Genomic DNA, 20,729 nt, shown 5'->3' on the forward strand with positions numbered 1-20,729 from the left:
AGGATCTGTGAAAGAAAATAGAGTCTACACTAATAAAATAATGTAATTGCCATCCTTACTTTATTCAACATTCAAATGTTACTTATAAAAACATGTCCCTGTTAGATTAGGCTGAAGACCTATCAAATCCAGAATCCAAATAATTATTTTAAGTATGCTGAACATATATGGCGTTCATGATTTCTTTTTCTTTTTCATTTGAATAGGATATCCTTATCCATTATTATGATCTGTTTTGAAAATTCCCTCATGTAAAAAAAAGAAAAGTTTGATAGGTGGCATGGGACAACTATTTGGGAAACATAAAGTCTTTATTCTCCATTTATCCAGCACGAGCCAATTTATAGATAACTAGGTAGACAGTAGTTCTCTCTTTTTGACCAAGCAAAGCAGGAAAGATTGAGAATATACAAATCTGTCCTAATTGTATTGAAAAATCAAATATCAGGCTGAATTCTAATAATTAAAATTGTATCTTACCTTGTATCGCATTTTAGGACATGAATAAATATAAAATCCCATGTAATAATAACTTAGATCAGAGGCCTTTTCATGAAGTTGCCTGGTAAAAGCTATTTCCCTGTAAAATAAAAATACATTTTGATAAATGTATCAAAATATAATACCAGGCTGTGTTCAGAAATACAAATAAATCTACAATAAACTTACACATAATAAAATAAAACGACCTAATTTTTTCTTTCTGTTAAGAACTTATTACATTTAAGTAAGGAATACTGCATTAAAAATCCCAAATATTTTACTTTTAAAAAAAAAACAATTTTGCATGTTGTCCTGGCAAGATGTTAATATGAAACTCAAATGTGAAGTAATTAATAGGAAACTTTTGAAAGTAAAAGGCGAAAGATTTATACGATCTGAAGAGAAACCAGAGTATGAAGAAATAAAGAAGGAAATAGAGATTAAATATTAATTAATTAACAAAATCTATATGAATAGTATTATATTTAGTCTTAGAGAGTTGAGCACTATTATTTTTAAGTGTTTTGAAATTAAATCTAGCTTTAAGAAACAATATCAAATAAAAGACAAGTAATAATGCATGTAGATGTATATATGTATATAATTGCACCAATGAACCGAAAATGTACCGAATGTATATGTTATAATAAAAATCAAATTAAAAAAAAAAGGAAACTTTTGAAAGTTTAAAAAATAAAATATCAATAAAAGTTACTTTTATTCATAAAACTATGGATGTTTAACCCAATCCTTGTATTCAATAAGATTTAAATAATTTAAATGCAACTTCAGATATTTTTTTAAATCAAATCAGATGATTTTAAAGAACTTTTTAGTTAGTTACAGAAATGTATCCAAATATCTGCATATGAGCAGCAAATACTATTGTCTGTATTAACTTATTTTTCATCCTTTTATTTGATGAAAAATGTGCAGTTTTTCCTTTTTTTCTTATTCAACCTGGAGGCCATTCTGCAGTTTTGCCAATTACATTAGTCACTTGCAGAGAGCTGCTTTTATTCTGCTTAAAAGGACAAAAGATGCACAATTGTGTTCTGACTTCCTGAGTCAGTAAAACACATTAGTCCCAAAAACTTCTTTTATTGCATTCACAGATGAGTCCCAAATAATTGTAAAGAGTCCTTCGGGATAAGGCTGATAATCAGTCACTTTTATCTCCCTTATCACGCTGCCAAAGACCTAATTGGCAAAGCCACACGGAGTCCAGAATCCAGAGCTTCAGACTTTAAACTGAACAGAATTAACAACATTGCTTCCTGCAAAGGCTCATGTGCCTTTGCTCCTCCTTTATGTCTTATGGGAGGGGCCAATCATCTCCAAGCCCTACTCCCAAGTCATCCCTTTTGTCTTAACTGTTCTTGCCTTCTGGCAGCTCTGCGCATGCACGCACTTGGAACAGTGCCTCGCTGAGGTCCGACTCTGGAGGCTCCGGAGGCAGCATATACATCCCAGATGGCCTTTTCTCTGCCTTCGACGCAGGGCCCTCGTCCAAGCCTTCAGGCTTCAGACTCCAGGACTGGCCCATGTTCCTCCCCAGCCTCCTCACTGTCTGACTCTGCTGCCAGTTCCGCAGATCGCTGGCGGACCAGAACAAATTACCAAATTCTGTCCTCTTTGTACTAGAAAGCCATTTAGCTTTCTAACCTTCATCTAAATTGTTCCAACAAACATAAGGGTTAAGAATCTAACATCTTCATATAGGCACTATAAAGAAATGGAGAACTGGAGCGATTATGAAAGTAAGTTGATATAAGTGGTATCTCCTAATGGAAATAAGAATCAGCTGGCAAGATGATAAACATTTTATAGGGGTGTTTAAATGTTCCTGAATATAAGATCGAAGGCTCAATCATATTCCCATGAAATACAGTTCTTTATCACAGACTGACTCAGATTATCTAGCCTCACCCTCTGCTGGAGGGGAAAAAAAACCCTTGATATGTTTAAAACAAAAGAGAAAATTCTGGAAAGAGGTTGAATAAGAAACAGAGGTTTTCAATATTAGATCTTCTGAGAAAAGTATGGAACCTCCAAGAAGCTGGAGAAGTCCAAGAACCCTAAAGGAAAAGATCATTGTTCAGAAAGTCTAACATACAAAACCAGGAATTTTGCTAGGTTTTTTTATTTCTGTTTTCAACACTATGCAAGTCTCTTTATATTTAAATTCTCTATATAAATTAAGGACTATATAATTTCAATTTCATCCATATTATAGGTAATATGATGTAAGAAGATATATATATATTTTTCTCAGAATCTTCTTGTAACGTTCTGAACTCTCTTCTTCTGATCTATAATATTCCAGGTAAACTAGCTCTTCATCTGTAGCAGATTAGATCTCTACTGCCTGCTCTTCTCTTGTCTCCATTGTAATTTCTGAGCTGCTATATACTGTGATCTGCTAAACTCTGTAATTTATCTTCCTCTCCACTGAATATTTAAATTTTTATAATTAAAGTCCAAAGGGGGGGGAGTAATTCGGGAGGTTTTTAAAAGAGGTTTGATGCTACACAGTCAGAAGCAGATACATTGACATTATTTGATTTTGAATTTTTAATCTCCTTAAGAGACAGCATTGTGTATGAGAACCTTAATTTTTTTTACCCATTAAGATTACAGGATGGACATAAGGTGAAGCCTCCTTAAATTTAAGTGGTAGCAGGAACTACCAACCACATTCCCAAAGAAAAGGCAAGACTAATACATAAGATCCCAGAGGGATTCATAGAAAGGAGAGCAGGCTCTCTAGCTTTTCATCCTGAGGGTCTTAGCAATTCTGTACACAGTTTTCAAACAAAAGTTTAGAAAACTACAGAACTAAAAAAACAAGTATTTCCCTTCCATACCTATGTTTATTAGATACAAAGAATAGAAAAAAGTGGATTTTTCATACCGATTCCAACTGACTACTTAAATTAGAAGATATAGATATCTAATCTGTTGTAGATTATTGTTCTTTGGTAATACACTATTGTGCTTCATGTTTAAAATTAAGAGAAATTTACATACAGATTTGGCATAAATTCAGCCCAAGACCCAAACTAAAATTCACAGCAAGGAATGAGTAAATGTTTCACATATATTCTGAATATTACAAATCAAATTCACATAATAGCTTTTAACTATGCAATCTGAGTTATTGTACTATTTACAACTTCTTATAGTATTCAAATGTAAGAAATCAATAGCTATCATATCAATATTACTATTTATTACAGATTTTATTGCCAGCAACACTCAGAAATGGGAATGAACCGGGGTGAAATGCTCCCGGTTTGGACCGGCTCGGGCGAGTAGGTAGCGATGGCGGTAGGCAGTTTGGAGAACCGGTAACAAAAATCCCTGCCCCCGCCCCACATGCCCAGCTGAGCCGCGCGATCATCAGAGCCTTTTTTTTCTTTTAAATGGCTCTGACGAGCCAAGCTCTGACAATCCCAGCTGAGTTGCCTGCTAATCGGTAGCAAAAATCCCTCCCCCCCTCCCTCAGCTTGGTTACCTTAGCTGCTGGTCGCAACTCCTTGCTGTAATCCCTGCAATCCATTGCATCAGCAAGCAACTGAATCTCCCTGCCTGCAATCAAGCAGGCAGGGAGTTGTGGACTTCAACTCCCAGAATTCCTCAGCCAGAAAAGCAAAGGTAGCTGAGGAATTCTGGGAGTTGAAGTCTACAAGTCTTAAAGTTGCCAAGGTTGGAGACCCCTGTTCTATTGGGTAAGTTTTTTTCCCCTTTGAGAGCTTAAAAAAAATAGTTAATTGGGGTTTCTTTTAGTTATTCTTTTTTTAGACCTAGCCATTTAAAGTTTAGGAAGTTTTAAATTTAGCTGCTTTTATATAAAAATAAAAATAAAATAAAATAAAATAATATTTGTGCAGCTTTCTGAGATTTAGTGTGTTTCTGTAGTGTTTCACTCTAACTACACAAATACACAAAATCTCACAAAGCTGTATGTGGAATTTTGTGTGTGTAAAGTGTGAAAGTTGGTTTTTTGGGCTTTTTGTGGCTGTGTGACGTTTCTGCATGTTGCAGGGGCCATTTTGGGTCTAGCACAGCTGCTTTTACATTTTGGGTGAGCTAGCTGTGTTGTGTTGTATTGTGTGTGTGTAAAGTGTGAAAGTTGTTTTTTGGGGCTTTTTGTGGCTGTGTGAGGTTCCTGCTTTTATATTGTGGGTGAGCCAGTTGTGTTGTGTTGTGTTTTGGAGGTTAAAAAAGGGCAAAGAAGTGACATTGACTTGGCCATGCCCACCTGAGCAACAAGCCATGCCCTCCCAGTCACCTTACCACCAAGCCCCGCCCACTAATTAAGCCACGTCCACAGAACCGGTAGCAAAAATTTTTAGATTTCACCCCTGGAATGAACCCAAACTATAAGGCATAATCATTCTAATTTTCCTTAGCAATATTCAAACACTGAAAAGTTAAGCAGTTAGATGATTTTAATAAAAAAATCTGACTGGTATATTGTAAACAATATCATAATTCTTTGTGTGAGTCAATCAAATTGTTACAGAAATAACCTTAATTATTGTTTCCCAAAGACAAATTATTTCCAATTCATTTCTCATTGCCCACAAAGTAATGTATAAAGACTAATGACATTTCAGAGTGCCACAAAACTAGTTAATCTAGTTTACTATTTCTTTTGCCCTGTTTTCCTGTATTGAAAAATAACTCTTAAATTCAATGCCATTATAAATCAGATCATGTTTTCAAGCTATTAAATAGCAAGCACAGGAGCAGAAAGCCACATGAAGCCACAGTTAACTATAATGGCCTCAAGTGAGATATAATGAAAGTGAGCTTGATCAAACAAAAGGCCCATTAAATACAGCATCTTACAAAGTACTAGCTCTTTCTTAGTGCTACCATATATAGATTGGATTAGAGAAGTTTTATACCTAATTACATGGCCTCTAACTCTGTTATAACATTGTGAAGAGGCTATGTTGTTCTTCACTAGTAAAACATCTTCAATGTAGTGATTGAGCACAGCAGTACAAGGAAGGCTACTATTATCATATCCAATATTATACAAAGATGTGAGTCTGGTTGGGAAACTTTGGTAGATCTTTACTGAGTTCAACAGTTGCATCAAAGAAAAACAGTAACAGTGAAAATCTGTGAGATGGTTCTGCAGGAGGTAAAATAATTACCCTTGGATCAAATATGTTAAAGTTATAAGCTTTCAAGTATTCCTGCAAATGGAAATAGTGTCATTTCTGTTTCCAAGAACACTGTTCAGAAAATAAACAATTCATTTAGCCCACATCAACTTCTATACACTTGTCCTTAGAAAAAGAAAATAAACAGATGCATTCTCAGAGGCACAAGAGACTTTAAAACTAAGCATATAGCAGGAAGTAAGATCCAAATTGACTACTTATTTGATTACTGATCAATTTAGTCAAGAAATCAATCTTTGACAGACCATATTAATCTTTAAAAGTTTACTGATATTTTTATATAGCATTCTTTAAATCCTTAGCAAAAAATAACAACAATGCCAATGTAGAATTAAGGCTCATTCAAAAATCATGGAATAAAGCTGGTAACAACTTGTATGTATCCAATGCCTTCTTTGCTTCCTAAGAGTTTGTTAATCCTAGCAACTTCAATTAGTTTATGTGTGCAATTCTACATAAGAATTACTAATCCTCAAAAGAATTCACCCTTATATATTGATGGTTTAACAAGCTGACTTCTTAAGTAACTCAGACATAAAAGCAAACTGAGCCTAGCTAAACTTCATAGTTTATTATTAAACACAGAGAGACATCAGATACTCCAAATATTGCTTATCAGCAAATAATACATTCTTTCCATTAGGGGAAAAAAGTATTGCAACTGTTAACAGCTATTAGCTACATTAAATGAACTTGATATTGCAACTGACATTTATTGATTTATTGATTGTCTGCCTAAATATCACCAAATACTTCATAATTTGTTCTATCAACCTGTAGTGTTATCTATATAGATGAACACATCTGATTTTTTTTTAATGAGAAACTGAAAGAAACAGAAGAGCATCTTTCAAAGAAGGGGGAAAAAGCCCTTCTGTATCTGTGGAAGAAAGCTGGTCAGGAAAATTAAGATGATAGGCACAACTATGGAAATCAAAGTCTTACCGTTTTGTATATGTGTCAATATCATATACAAATAGAAAAGGGATTGATCTGATTCACCGGGGTAAGGCTCCCCCAGCCTTTTTATGCTTATGCAAACTGGCCACTTACACATCTTCACACTTTCCTGGCTTTCATCACAGCTCCTTTGCAACCTCTGTGACTTGTACGTACCTTCCCCAACCCTCTCTTGCTTCTTCATGCTCTTCCCCCAACTTGTGCTTTTCGCAACCTCCTTGTACCTTTTCCAACCTCTGTGTCTTGCTCTTCTTCTGAAACCCCTCTGTCCTGCACACCTTTCATGACCCCTTTGGAGCACAAACACCCATTCATGCCACACCTCTCTCACACCCTGTTGAGGCCTCCCTGATTTATGTTATGTTTTGGTTGTGGGAAGCCTGCAGGAAACTGCATCTTAGTCATGTTTTCACCATAACAGTCATGTGTTCTCTAACTGGCCTCTCTCCTCCCACAGAGTGGAGAGCTTGCCTAAACAAGTGATCTCTTCTGAGTGGTTTTTTCCAAAGCTCCAGATTTCTAAAATGTGTGAAGTCCAAATTAACAAGTTCATGAACCTGATTAGTCCACTGGCAACTGCTGCCTGTAACTGAAAAGAGTTTAATCAGTTTCACAACTTTGCTTTTTTCCTTCTAAGAGACTCAGGGTTTGAAGCCCAGAACCCATTAGGCTAAGGGGATCAAACTTGATTTCATGGAGGGCCACATCAGGGTTATGTTTGACCTTGTGGGGCTGGGTGGGCGTGGCCAGGGTGGTTAAGGCCAGCTCAATGTCACTTGTGTTGGGGGCACCCGTGGTGGCCCAAGTGCTCTACGAGCAAAAACAGGCTCCCGAGCTCCATTTTCAGCTGTGACAGCCTCCTGCAACCCTCTGCCAGCGAAAACGGAGCTCGGGAGAGCTGCGTGCAGGCCAGATCTAAGCACCGCATGGGCCGGATCTGGCCCTTGAGTTTGACACCCCTGCACTAGGCAAACAAACAGGACCAGCACATTCCTCTTAATGTGTATTCCTCTTTACACTATGCCCTGCTTACTCTCTTGTAATCCTTTCCTGTCCAATAAAAGTAAATACAAAAACATTATTTTTTTCCCCTTGTTCTCTAATTTTGTGCTGGATGAGCATTCCAAAGGCTAGGGGAGTAGGGAAAAAGTGTTATAACATGTGCCCTTTTACCCAGTTTGCTATTAGTTGAATTCAAGAAACCTTCCCTGCCATTTAGGCTCATTCAGCTGCCTGAGATTGTATCTTTCTGTCACTCTAAAACAAAGGAAAACTGAAATAAATCTGTAAGCACAGTCACTAGGACATGATTTTTCCACTTTGCGACTACATCACTTAGCAATTGATTTGCTGATTGTGGTCATAAAATGAAGACTACCTGTATTAGAAATATCATTAGATTAGACTTGAATACTTTTAAGTGCAAAAATATGACAAGTGTCTTGTACATATCTCCTTACCTTAAAGCAGAGTAGACACCCAAAGACAGAGAAGAAAAATCAGGATCATAGTAGAGATACACGGAGGATACACACTTCGGAAGAATGTCAATTACACCAACAGCAAGTAGTTTTCCCTCAAGCCAATATTGCTGGTGGAAAGAACCATAGCCACAATCTGGACCATTTGGTAAATGTTCAGCCTAGGAAATTAAGATCATGATAGACAGATCTTGTTTTTATTCAGTACTTTTTAAAATTGGTGTTAGCAAGTAGGAGGAAAAAAGTTTTATCAGACAAGAAAACAATGATACTTAAAAAGGCAAATATTTTGAAAAATACATAAATACATATTGAGAAAAAGACTCCTAATCAATAACAAAGGCTACAGTGAGTTCTTTCAAAAAAACCTACAGTAGTAGTGCAGTATGTGAATCAATTTCTGACCCTTATTTTGCTTGTTTGTTTTAAAAAATTAACATTCAAGGCAAACACCTTGAATAATCATCTGCAGTTAATAAGTTTATCTCACAAATGTATTAAGGTTGGGTTTAATGGCTTAAATCAGGGGTGTCAAACTGGATTTCTTTGAGGGCCAAATCAGCACTGTAGTTCTTCACGGGCCAGCCAGGGGGGAGATGGAATGGATGTCTCCTGCAGCACCCTGCCAACAAAAATGCCCCCCCCGTACCCCATTTTCAGCCTGGACAGCCTCCTGCAGCAGACGGCCTCCTGCGTTTTGACCGGCAGAGTGCTGCAGGAGGCCGCCCAGGCCAAAAAGGGAGCACGGGGGAGTCGCACACGTTCCCCCCCGCTCCATTTTGACTGCCAGAGGCTCCACTGGCCGGTCCTTTACTATTTCCTGGCTGGCCCCACGGGCCAGATTTAAGCACCCCATGGGATGGATTGGCTCATGGGCCTGGAGTTTGACACCCCTGGCTTAAATGGACTTGATGAGTCTAACATTGTAAATCCTATTTATATTATAATTACGCTTATCTAAATTGTTTTGAGTGTACTGTGATTGGACCAATGTTGAAAAATCAGTATGCTCATTTAATTAATTGGATTTAATTAATCCAGCAAGTATATTCAAATAATTTGAATTTTCTTAGCTTCATCACCAAATAATGATCAGAAGTTTTTCAGAAACCATACTTCAGGGGATATATGGATATACTTGTTGTACCTACTGGCTCCTCCTTAAAAATGCATTCCAGGAAAATATGTGTTTATTCCAAAGCAGCTTGCAATCCAGGAAAATGTGTTCACAATAATCTTTTAGTTTATTATGCCAATTAAACCAGTTGCAGGGATGCCTACACTAAGCCATCAGCCAACTCCTGGGAATCACACTCACCGCCCTCTAGTCTGGGGTATCTGAATGTGGCTCTTCTTCACTTAGACAGTTATCCTACTACCACTGTTGTCATATGAAGAGATGCCCCTTTACCTAGAATCTGGGTGTATCAGAATAACATATCTCTCTTCCATCAGAATAAACTTTTAAGTAGACGGCTCCAATTTTAACCAGGGTTACCAGATCTAAATTGTCTTGGATTATACAGTGCTAGATATAGTGCCCATTACTAGAGTAGAAAAATGATGCTTTTTTAAAAATAAAAGGTAACAAAATAAGGATTGGAGAGAATTTGGTTGTAACAAGTTCCATAAGGTTGAGATCTGCCCCAAAGCTAACACTCAGAAATCTGTAAGTAGTCTGAGGAAACAAAGAGGTAAGAATTGCAGAATTGGAACAGATTAAAAAAAAAACAGCCACGACTGAGCCAACAGCACATAAAAGAAATAAATGATCCCTCACATGACTAAATGAACCCTGACAACTGTACTAGTTCCAGTTCCCCTGGGGATTTTTAGGCACAAACATATGAAATCCTTTTCTCCAGATTCTTGCTTCTTGCAGACCTCCAACTAAGACACAATGAGAATAAAAAAACTCAAGTTCCCCTTTGAAGTCCTCTATCCCTCCACTATTACTTATTGCAGAGAGTCACTGTCTTTAGAGAGCCTTTAAGAATCATCAGCAAGCCATTCTTTTAAAAATCCAATTACACTTAAGATACTATTCTACCCAAAAATTCCTTACTTATTAAATCAGGCAATATCTTTATAATTTGAATTATATCTGATTAAGTTATTTATTTATTTATTTTTCAAATTTATATGCTGCCCTTCTCCTGTAGGACTGGGGCAGCTCACAAAATAAAAACAACACAACAATCCAAATACTAAAATTAGTCAATTTAAAATCCCCAGACAATTAAAAACCCCGCGGCAGATCAGGGAATTCGCTGAAAAAGCCATGTCTTCAGCTCAGCGCGGAAAGCGCGGAGGTCAGGGGCCATCCGGAGTCCGGTGGGTAACCCATTCCAGAGGGTCGGTGTGGCCACAGAGAACGCCCTCATCCTGGGGGCCGACGGTTGACATTGTCTGGCCGACGGCACCCAGAGGATGGCAGTCCTATGTGAGCGCACTGGGCGGTGGGAGGCCGGTAGGAGGTGGTCCTGCAAGTATCCTGGGCCCATGCCATGAAGGGCTTTATAGGTAAGTACCAGCACCTTGAAGCGGATCCAGAGGGCCACTGGCAGCCAGTGCAGCTCGCGCAGGAGAGGTGTTACACGGGAGTAGCGGGAAGCTCCCGTAACAACCCGCACGGCCGCATTCTGGACCAGCTGGAGCCTCCGGGTGCACCCCAAGGGCAGCCCCATGTAGAGGGCATTGCAGTAATCCAACCGAGTTACTAAAGGCAGTTAGGCTATTGAATCCAACTCATGGAATCTAACTCCATACTTAACAAAATGGTCCAAATTAAGGAATGTCCAACAAATGGGTGGTCAGTATTTATTTGAATGTATCCAACTATTGGTGAGCTCACCACTTTTTCTTGGGAATTGGTTCTGTTGTCCAACTGTTTTTAACATTAAAAAGTTTCCTTTAACATTCAACTGAAATCTGCCTTTCTATAACTTTTAAGACTTGTGAAAATTGTTTGTTTCAGAACCTAGAGCAACCATTCAGTCTGCCAATTTGGTGGAAACTAAAACTTGGAACATTCTGATTTGAGGTTTCATATAAAATAAAATCTGGACAGGGCATGTAGAGCAAAGCTGTTATGTGTTTCCAGTGCAATATATTCCAACAGCTTACCCACAACCAAGTAGCTTTTTCCCCTTCCTTCAGCAACTGTCAACTGATTCAGCACAGTATATACAATCATCTCAGCCCCTTTCTTCCATACTTAGTCACTGATATAAACATATCTTACCAAGCCACTGTCCTCAATCCTCCCAACACTTTCCTTTCCTCCACTAATCTTAGAAGGCTTCTGTCTTTCTTTTGATATTATCGTCCTTTGGTCTCCTATTAAAGTCTGCTTACATCTCTATCAGACGGTGAAACTCTAGCCTGTCTTAACTAAATCTTGGATGCAAGCTCTAAGAAATGCTGAAGAGCTTACTTCCAAGGCTACAATACATAGCATTAAATTGGTCACTTGATAATTGTTAAGAAGGTAATATGCATTTGTTTAAAACAATTTTTCACCAGCTTTCAATTAAATTGAAGAAAGGAGGACAGTAAAAATACCCTTCAGTTAATTAACACTTTGGACTTTTCCTGTCCCATAAACACATAATTGGTACAATTGTACATGACAAACAATGCTACAGTATGTGACACTACCCTGAATGTCATAATGTAAAATGATCACAAGTCAATATATTTCATTAAAGGTAAGAAAACTTATCTGTTGAAATATAATTCCAATGATTATTTTTATTTTGGATTTCCCCACAATGTCCCAAAGTCTTCTGGGTTACTGACAACTAAAAACAATAATCCTAACAGGGAATGCAGTAAGAAAATAGGATGTATATAAAAGAGGCTCAAATTAATATTTTGACGCTGTACCTCCCAAAGTCTTCAAATCTGCTTTTATTTTTGGGAATATGTGTACATGTATTATACTGAAAAAGAGGGAGATGTACTCTTTTTAACTGGCATATGTAGTTTGTTCAAAAGGTTTTATGGCCTTGAATATGCAACCCTTTTTTATTTAGTCATCTAATCAGAAACATATGCAAGCAGTGCCACACAAAATTTAATTCAAGATTCATAAGTTAAAAACACACATAGAGCGAAGTATAAATAAGCAAGCATATAGCTATACAAAAGAAGAAAAATAATGGGGATCTGCTGTTTTACTTGATGAGTGATAAAAACTTTTTTCCTATTAAGTCTAATGATTCTGACTAGCTCATAGCTTGGAGAAATGTAAAAAAAAAAAAAAAGGTAAGGGTAGATCCAGCAAAGGAAAACAACAAACTCTTCACACATGGCTTCATTCAAAATGCAAAATCTCAAATTACTGGTGCAATTACTGTAACTTGACAATTTCATTATACTCATGTGGTAGTTAACTCTTTAAGGTCTGAAAAAAAGTTATTTTAACCGCTAGATATTAAGTCATCAGGAACCTTGACCTTAAACTAGCTTTAACTCTCCAGGCTGGGCTCTCTGTTTTTAAGAAGCAAAAAACAATGTTGAAACTGTTAGCTTTCTTTGATTTATATATTTGTGTTTTAAAAAAAAGAAAAGTGCTCAAGCATAAGATTCTTTTAGGCTTTGTGAATTTCAGATTTATCTTTTGCAAAACAGAACAAAATGTATTCCTTATTTATTCTTTATTCTTTATTCTTTGCTGTGTATATGCCTCCAAGTATTTTGGTCACAACATTGTAAAAACAGTTACAATGCTTTTTAAACAGAGTCCACAACTTGCCCCCGAAGCAGATCCAGACAGCCTTTTAATGCCTAGAGAATTGCACTTTAGTATTTTTGGCTGTTCAGATACTGCAGTTGGTAGAGTGATAATGAAGAATGGCTAACCCAAGATTTTAAGGATTTGGGGAAATCTTTTTTTTTTTTATGATGTGACCCTCTGGAAGGAGGTCCCCCAATATCTTCTCAACTCCCATTGTAATGATATTCTGGAAAGCCTTACTAATCTAGCTGTTTATCCAGTCATTGAGCTAGGCTGGATCAGACATTGTGATGTTTTAGGTATGTTTTACTTAGTTGCTGGATTGCTATTATTTTGTGTAATTTTTACACTTTTTTTTGGCTAATATTCTATATTCTTTTTTATGTGTTTATTGTTGTGAACTGCCCAGAGTTGGTTGGAATCAGAAGCATTCAAATGGAAATAAATAAATAAAATTTTGGCAGAGACAGGCATAGGGGGATTGAGAAAGTCAAAATGGCAGCTGTGACTCTGCATTTCCTCCATTTCCTCTTTTTTGCATATTTCTTGATACATGTATAAAATGGGTAGAGCTTTGATTACATAGATGCAAACAGAATATTGAACCCCTCTTTCCATAAATACCTCTGTACATGTTTTTGAATTTCTACCAAAACATGGCAGGCAACTATGGTTCCAAAGACTTCAAAGACAGATCCTGAAGGTCATCTGCAAAATTACATTCCATTTCTGCCCCCAAAGATTATTCCCAATAAAGTAATACAAAGACTGTGCCATCTGAATATATGTTTATATTCTTATAAACAGTTGAGAGCTAAATCACTGTAATATGTAGATACAATGAAACCCCTAAGTGTTCCTTTTTTATAAATATAAGCTACTTTTCCAATTAATACAAGTGTGTGAGTGTGTGTGTGTGTGTGTCCACAAGAAATCTCACCACAGCCCTAAGAATTCTCATTTTGCTTTGCCTTGTAAATTCATTCCACTATCATTTATCACATATAGCCATCTGTACCATTTATTCCATAGCAATGAATCCTGGGATGGATTAAATTGCTACTCAGCTCAATTCATTTGTGGTCATTAACCAATATAACCTATTCAGTTTTATCTGAAAAAATAAGTAAAGATCTTGAGGCTTTAAGAAGCTCAATTTATTCCCAAACTTTAAATTAGCCACTTATGGTTGTATAGGAATATTAGGTAGCTAAGAAAAGATCAGCAAAAGATCAGCCATCAATTGAACCCATGTTAGGGTTAACTGTAGAGATCAGAGAGACTAAACTTGAACAGGAAGCCAAATACTGTGTGTGTGTGTGTGTGTGTGTGTGTGTGTGTGTGTGTGTGTGTCAAAGACCTGGGATAGGTAGATGTTGTGGTTTGAGGGTGTAAAAGTATTGTCCCAGGATGTAAGCTGTTCCAAATAAAGCTCTTTTTTTCCAATTAACTGATGGTGATTTTGTCAATGCCAATGATGCTCCTTATGTTTTGGATTGCATCCATGGTGCCTACTCTTTTTGCTTTATTTTGCCACTGTCATTCTACTTAAATTTGTAGATCTTCGTATTTTGTGATTTTCTCCAGTTCTTTCTCTTCTCTTCTACAGTCTCCAACTATTGCAATGTCCAATATCTAGGCTTATCTGTTTGAATTCTAAAGTCCCAGAGCACTTTCTACATTTGTATTAGCGTATTTTTCGGAGTATAACCTTAATTTTTGGGAAGGAAAATAAGAAAAAAAAGATTCTGCCTCTGCCTACGGTATTCATCTGGCTAGTGTCTTGTCAGTGTGTGAGAGAGTTCATGACTTGGAAGACATGGTAACCAAGGTCAGTCAATGAATAGGTGTAGCAACTAAGTCAGCCAATGAGGGCTATTTGGAAACAGTATTTGCTGTGTGAGCAACAAGGAGACTGTTCATCTATTTTATACTAAAGCTGCATATTGTGCTGAGCTCTGAAACTAAAACTAAAACTCCTCTCCTCTGCTTGTGTTTTGCTTGTATTTATTACCACATTGGAAAACCTGCTTTTGGTATTGTATATTTACTTCATGGGTTATATTATATATAAAGAAAAGTTATTGAATCCTGATGAATTAGTTACTTGCATGTGCTTTCTGGATATGATTGCTGCTGCAAACTCTGACACGTCCTTGCAGCAAATAGTGAACAGCCAGGTCAGCTGCCAGATCAGCCTGAATCAGGCTGCACATTATTGCAGCCTGATTCAACACAAGCAGTTGATTGACGGGTGGATCAGCTTCCTGGAATTCCCCCAATCAGCTGTTCCAGGCTGCAGGAATTGCCACAGACCATCGCTGCTTCCGTGCCTCGTGTTTTTGGCCTCTGTGCCTTGTGTGTTCAATCTCCGAACCAGGGGTGAAATGTAAAATTTTCTACTACCGGTTCTGTTGGCGTGGTTTGGAGGGGGTAATGTGACTGGGTGGGCATGGCCAACTTTCTTTTAAAAAACTTTTTAAAGCATTTTTTTCTAATGCTTTGAAAAGCCTCTGCCGATCAGGCAACTCAGGTGAGATCGTCAGAGACACTTTTTAAAAAATGCTTTGAAAAGCCTCTCTGACGATGAGGCAACTCAGCTGGGATCGTCAGAGACCTTTCAAAGCATTTTTTTAACCACCTCTTCAGCCAAGAGGTTGCAGAAAAAAATGCTTTGAAAAGCCTCTGACAATCCCAGCTGAGCCGCGTGATCATCAGAGGCTTTTTTTTTCACTTTTAAAAGCATTTTTTCATCGTAAGAGGTTGTAGAAAAAATGCTTTTAAAAGTAAAAAAAAAAAAAGCCTCTGATGATAGTGCGGCTCAGCTGGGCATGGGGGGGGGAGGGCACAGGGATTTTTGCTACCGGTTCTCCGAACCACCCGCTACCATCGCTATGGGATAGGGCGATCCGGTCCGAACCAGGAATATTTCACCCCTGCTCCGAACGCTCCGTTTCAGACCTGTTCAAGGCTTGCCAGAGCACATAGCCAATCACTGCCTCTGTGCATTGCGTTTTTGGCCTCTGAACACCCATTTTTGGCCTCTGCGCATCACATTTTCAGGCAGTTCCAGGCAGCAGAGATCGCCGCTGATCCCTGCTGTCTGCAATTGCCCGAAAATGGGATACACAGAGGCCAAAAACCAGGCGTTCTGATGTTGAAAATGTGAGGCACAGAGGCAGCGATGGTCTGTGGCAATCCCTGCAGCCTGGAACAGATCTAAAAAACAACGCGCAGAGGCCGAAAATGGCTGAAGGGTGGCGGCCGGTGCATGGGCGGGTATACATTCGGTGTATAAGATGCACCCAAATTTTCACCCTCTTTTGGTGGGGGGGAAGTGCATCTTATACTCTGAAAGATACGGTACTTTGGCTTGTTTTGTGGTCCCATCAATTCTTGCTACAGGCAAATTGTATTTCTTGCAGATCTTCCAATATACCGTTGTTACTTTGTCATGCTGCTGCATGAAGTCATATTATTATTTTATGATTATATTGAATAGTATTTTCAAGTAGATACAATTTATTGAAAATGCATTGATCAGATTCCCCAATCAGAGGAATCTGCACAGTCTGACAATATCACAGTACAAGCTTCACTTTTTATGTATGTGTTTGTGATTTCATGATATAAATGCAAAAGGGGCAAAATTCATATTGCACCAATGGAATATTCATTTTGACATTCCCTCACTTGCACATGCCATAGAATTCTGTTTACAGTTCCTAGTAATCACGTATATCACATATTGTACAAAAAACCCCAAATGTTGCTTAACTTTGAAGTGAGATTAACATATCACTAGCCTGTATTTGTAAGCTGCCCAGAGTTGTTTGGCACTAAGATGGATGACATATAAATTATATAAATAAATATAAATATTTTAGTTAAAACATGCTGCTTAATAGATTTTCGTATATGAAGATCTATTAAGTACCAAAAAGCTCATCAACTGTCTACAGATAGACAGAAATATCAAGCTAAAGAATGTGCACTTCAATTTTAAGTAATGTATTCATAAAATAAACAAAAATATAAAACTCATCAATCCTTTTCTAGTGAAACTCAAAGAATTAAATCAACAATAACAAAATTAATTCAATGCTAAATTAGTGGAACTGAGAATATTTCATTTTCTCTATTATAAATATAGTAGCAAACTTTAGATACTGAAAAGAAACTATATGTTGTATTTAAATAATACAAAGATGTAGTGTTAAAAGTAATTTCATACCTCAAGTGGTGAATCACAGAGAAACCGCGTAAACTGTATTTGATGTATTTATCAGAAGTTCAGATCACCAGTGTCAGATCAACATGAGACAATGAAACACACAAATAGAGTAAAATAAGTTAATATTATTCGCAATGCATTATTATACAATATTATTGAAGAGTATCTTAATGCTTAGTGCTTTTCTATTAGTAACAGTGTGAATTGATGGAATAAATCAACAATTTATTTCAATACAGAGAATAGCAATAATAGAGACAGTTCATGTCTTAATATTAATAGGAAGAGTTACTTGTTGAGATAGGCAGATATATAAATAAATATTTTTGTAAATTTAGCTCTTGAAAATCTATAACTGTTACTATGTTGCCTGCCTGTGTGATTCATGTATAATGAACTAGATTATGTTTTATTTTTTTACTTTAACAAATGCATCTAAAAGCATTCAACTGGCTTTTATTTCATACAGTGGATAGAAGATTTTAAGATACTAATATTACAAATTTAAAACTGTAGCGCAGGGGTGTCAAACTCAAGACCCGGGGGCCGGATTCAGCCCTCGGGGTGCTTAGATCTGGCCCATGGGGCCACCCTTGAAACAGCAAAGGACTGGCCCGCAATGCCTCTGCCAGTGAAAATGGAGCTTAGGAGGGCCGCAGATGGCTCTCCTGACCTCTGTTTTTGCTGGCAGAAGATTTCAGGAGGTTGTCGCAGCCGAAAACAGAGCTCTGGAGCCCGTTTTCTCTGGAAGAGCACTCGGGCCACCACAGGCACCCCCTACACAAGTGACATTGAGCTAGCCACACCCAACCTAGCTCCCCCAAGGTCAAACACAACCTTGATGCGGACCTCAATGAAATCGACTTTGACACCCCTGCTGTAGGGCAATCAGATGGACAAACTAGGACCATATAAAATCTATAAGGGCTATTGTCAAGATAAGATATTTAGGCAGTTGTAGCTTTGAGATGGAACATATCAGTAAGTAGCACTTTAAAAGTCCACCGTAAATGTGGACAGTTGTTAAATAACTATGGTATCTCTACTAATTAAAATGTTCTTGCCTTGATCTCAATAGCTTATTTATCCTGCTTTCTTTGTTTTTTATTTATTTGTATCCCACTTTTATTACTTTTACAAATAAGGTGGTGAACATGTCTAACATACCTTCCTCCTCCCATTTCCCCCACAACAACAGTCCTGTGAGGTGGGTTGGGCTGAAAGAAAGTGACTGGCCCAAAATCTCCCAGATGGCTTTCATGGCTAAGGGGGAACTTGAACTGAGTCTCCTGCTTTCAAACCTGGTGCCTTAATCACTAGGCCAAAGTGGCTCTCTACACAGAAGCAATGTAAGACAGAAGCAATATAATCCACTCAGAAACATATTTTTTTTTAAAAAAGATGAAGTTTCAAATTTAACTTGAGTACAGAAATAGTTCTGAAGAATTTATAAGAACACAAAGAAAACAAAGTTACAGATATGTTCAGGAAAGCTACTTCAGCAAAATATTCTTATAGCAGCCATGTGCATTCATGAAGATTAGGATATAGCATATAATAACCTAAAATTTTTCTGTTTGTATGTGAGTGTATATATTGTTATAACAAAATAATGTCCAATTCAAATGTCACATTGCATGTGTGCGTATATAGTTGTATGCATGTATATATATATTGTTATAACAAAATAATGTCCAATTCAAATGTCGCATTGTCGGATAAATTGATGGTGATGTGTCTTTATAGAAAAGGTTTTTTAAAAAATCTGGAAAATCCATTTGTTTATTCACTTTTATTTATGGCAGTACTGTGAGCAGAAGGCAGAAATCATATGAAGCCAAGGTACACAACTGTTCATACTACAGAAATTGTAACTAGGTAAGCAAAAGAAGACTAGCTATCAAAGTCATGATACAAAACAGACAAAAGAAATGGGGGGGGGAATCAAAGGAAGCCTAACTATGCAGGTAAATACTCCCCCCCCCAAAGATATACTAAAAGACAGATACAAACATGGCTAAAAGTACCGGTGTCACTCCACTTTTTCTGAAAGAATCCCAATTGCCATGAAATCAGTTGGAACTAACACAAGTGCATGGCATCCATCATTCTTTATTGCACTGCAAGACAGATTTTAAAGAATCAAATTCTCCCATGAACAGTACAGGTAGTCCCCGATTTACAACAGTTCATTTAGTGACTGTTCAAAGTTACAACACCACTGAAAAAGTGACTTAGGACCATTTTTCACAGTTACAACCTTTGTAGCATCCCATGATCATGTGATCAAAATTCAGATGCTTGGGAACTGGTTCATACTTATGACTGTTGCTATATCTCGGGGTCATGTGATCACCTTTCCCAACTTTCTGCCAAGCAAAGTCAATGGGGAAGCCAGATTCACTTAAGAACCGGGTTATTAACTTATCAACTGCAGTGGTTCACTTAACAATTGAGGCAAGAAAAAAAAGAACTGAGGTCATAAAAACAGGACAAAACTCACTTAATTCATGTCTCATTTAATAACAGAAATCTTGGTCTCAATTGTGGTCATTAAGTCGAGGACTACCTGTATTTTTTTTTTCTGATGCCATTTTTTATTTTTAATTCAACCCAAAGAAAGTATAATTAATCCACAAAAGAACAGTAAATATTTACAATCTATTTAGCAATTAAAGGAAAAACTTCTATAAACTTAAATCAGTCCTGAAGACAATGAAACAATGTAGCATTCACTTATTCACAACCAAGCTGTTCCAAAGACTGAATAAATTGAAGCTGTTTATAAACCTTAGGAGAAAATTGTTGGTTTCATTATTCTAATTATACTCCTGAATTTGAAAGTAGTTAAGTAGCTTGCTGAAAATCCATTCAGATCTGAGAAACAGTCTTTTGTAATAGGAACTGCCTGTTTGGCTTTTATGTAAACTTGCTAATTCCTTAATTATACATAAGATCAATTGGTAAATAGAGTGTAATTAAATACCATTTTTTTCCATTAGAAATATTTTTCACACTGTAGGACCTTCCAAAATTTTAATTCTAGATTTCTATTGGTCAAGAAATATTACGACATTACCTAAATATTTGTTCATATTCAAGATGATACACTATATTCTTTCCTTTAAGAGTATTTTCACTATTTATTATTAAGATAACTATATGAAAGCTATAACAGCCAATCACTGTTCTGTGGTTCTTGAGAGCACACAAATGATTTAATACTATGATTAGATCTGTCTCCTAAAGAGAGATTCCTTAACTACAACTACTTATCTAAGTAACTATTAATTAGTTTTGTGATATCATTATATCTTATATACCTTCATTAACCTGCAATGAATCTAGCAGAATCAAAGCATAGTAAATAAATATCTGGACCAATTGCTAATAGTTCACAAAGCATGTTTTAAACTGCAGATTTGTTTCAGATATTTATGCTCTAAGGGGGAAGGGGAAAAAAAATCTGTTCTTATTCCCAACTACTTTCTTTTCCTTTACGTTCCATTTCCCTTTTTAAACACTCAACTGTATGTTGGGGGTGGGGGTAGAGTAATGAAGAAAGGAAAAGACTATTCATAACCAGTTCAGTCACACTGGTGCAGCATTTTCGGCAGAGAATATTTTTC

At 37.0% G+C, this 20,729-nt stretch overlaps 1 protein-coding gene across 4 annotated transcripts in view; it reads right to left on the minus strand.

Annotated features, from left to right (window-relative positions):
- Nucleotides 1-20,729, minus strand: part of ATE1 (arginyltransferase 1) — a 64,824-nt gene that overhangs the window by 24,078 nt on the left and 20,017 nt on the right. For all 4 annotated transcript variants that reach the window (XM_034436365.3, XM_034436363.3, XM_087872963.1 and 1 more), the window contains 3 exons: nucleotides 17,101-17,133; nucleotides 8,105-8,286; nucleotides 481-580 (listed from right to left, as the gene is read on the minus strand). In XM_034436365.3, the coding sequence (XP_034292256.1) occupies nucleotides 481-580; nucleotides 8,105-8,286; nucleotides 17,101-17,133 (315 nt within the window). The remainder of the gene's footprint in view (nucleotides 1-480; nucleotides 581-8,104; nucleotides 8,287-17,100; nucleotides 17,134-20,729) is intronic.

This window comes from Pantherophis guttatus, chromosome 6 (assembly GCF_059756535.1).
Source record: "Pantherophis guttatus breed Tessera chromosome 6, ASM5975653v1, whole genome shotgun sequence".
Classification (NCBI taxonomy): Eukaryota; Metazoa; Chordata; class Lepidosauria; order Squamata; family Colubridae; genus Pantherophis; species Pantherophis guttatus.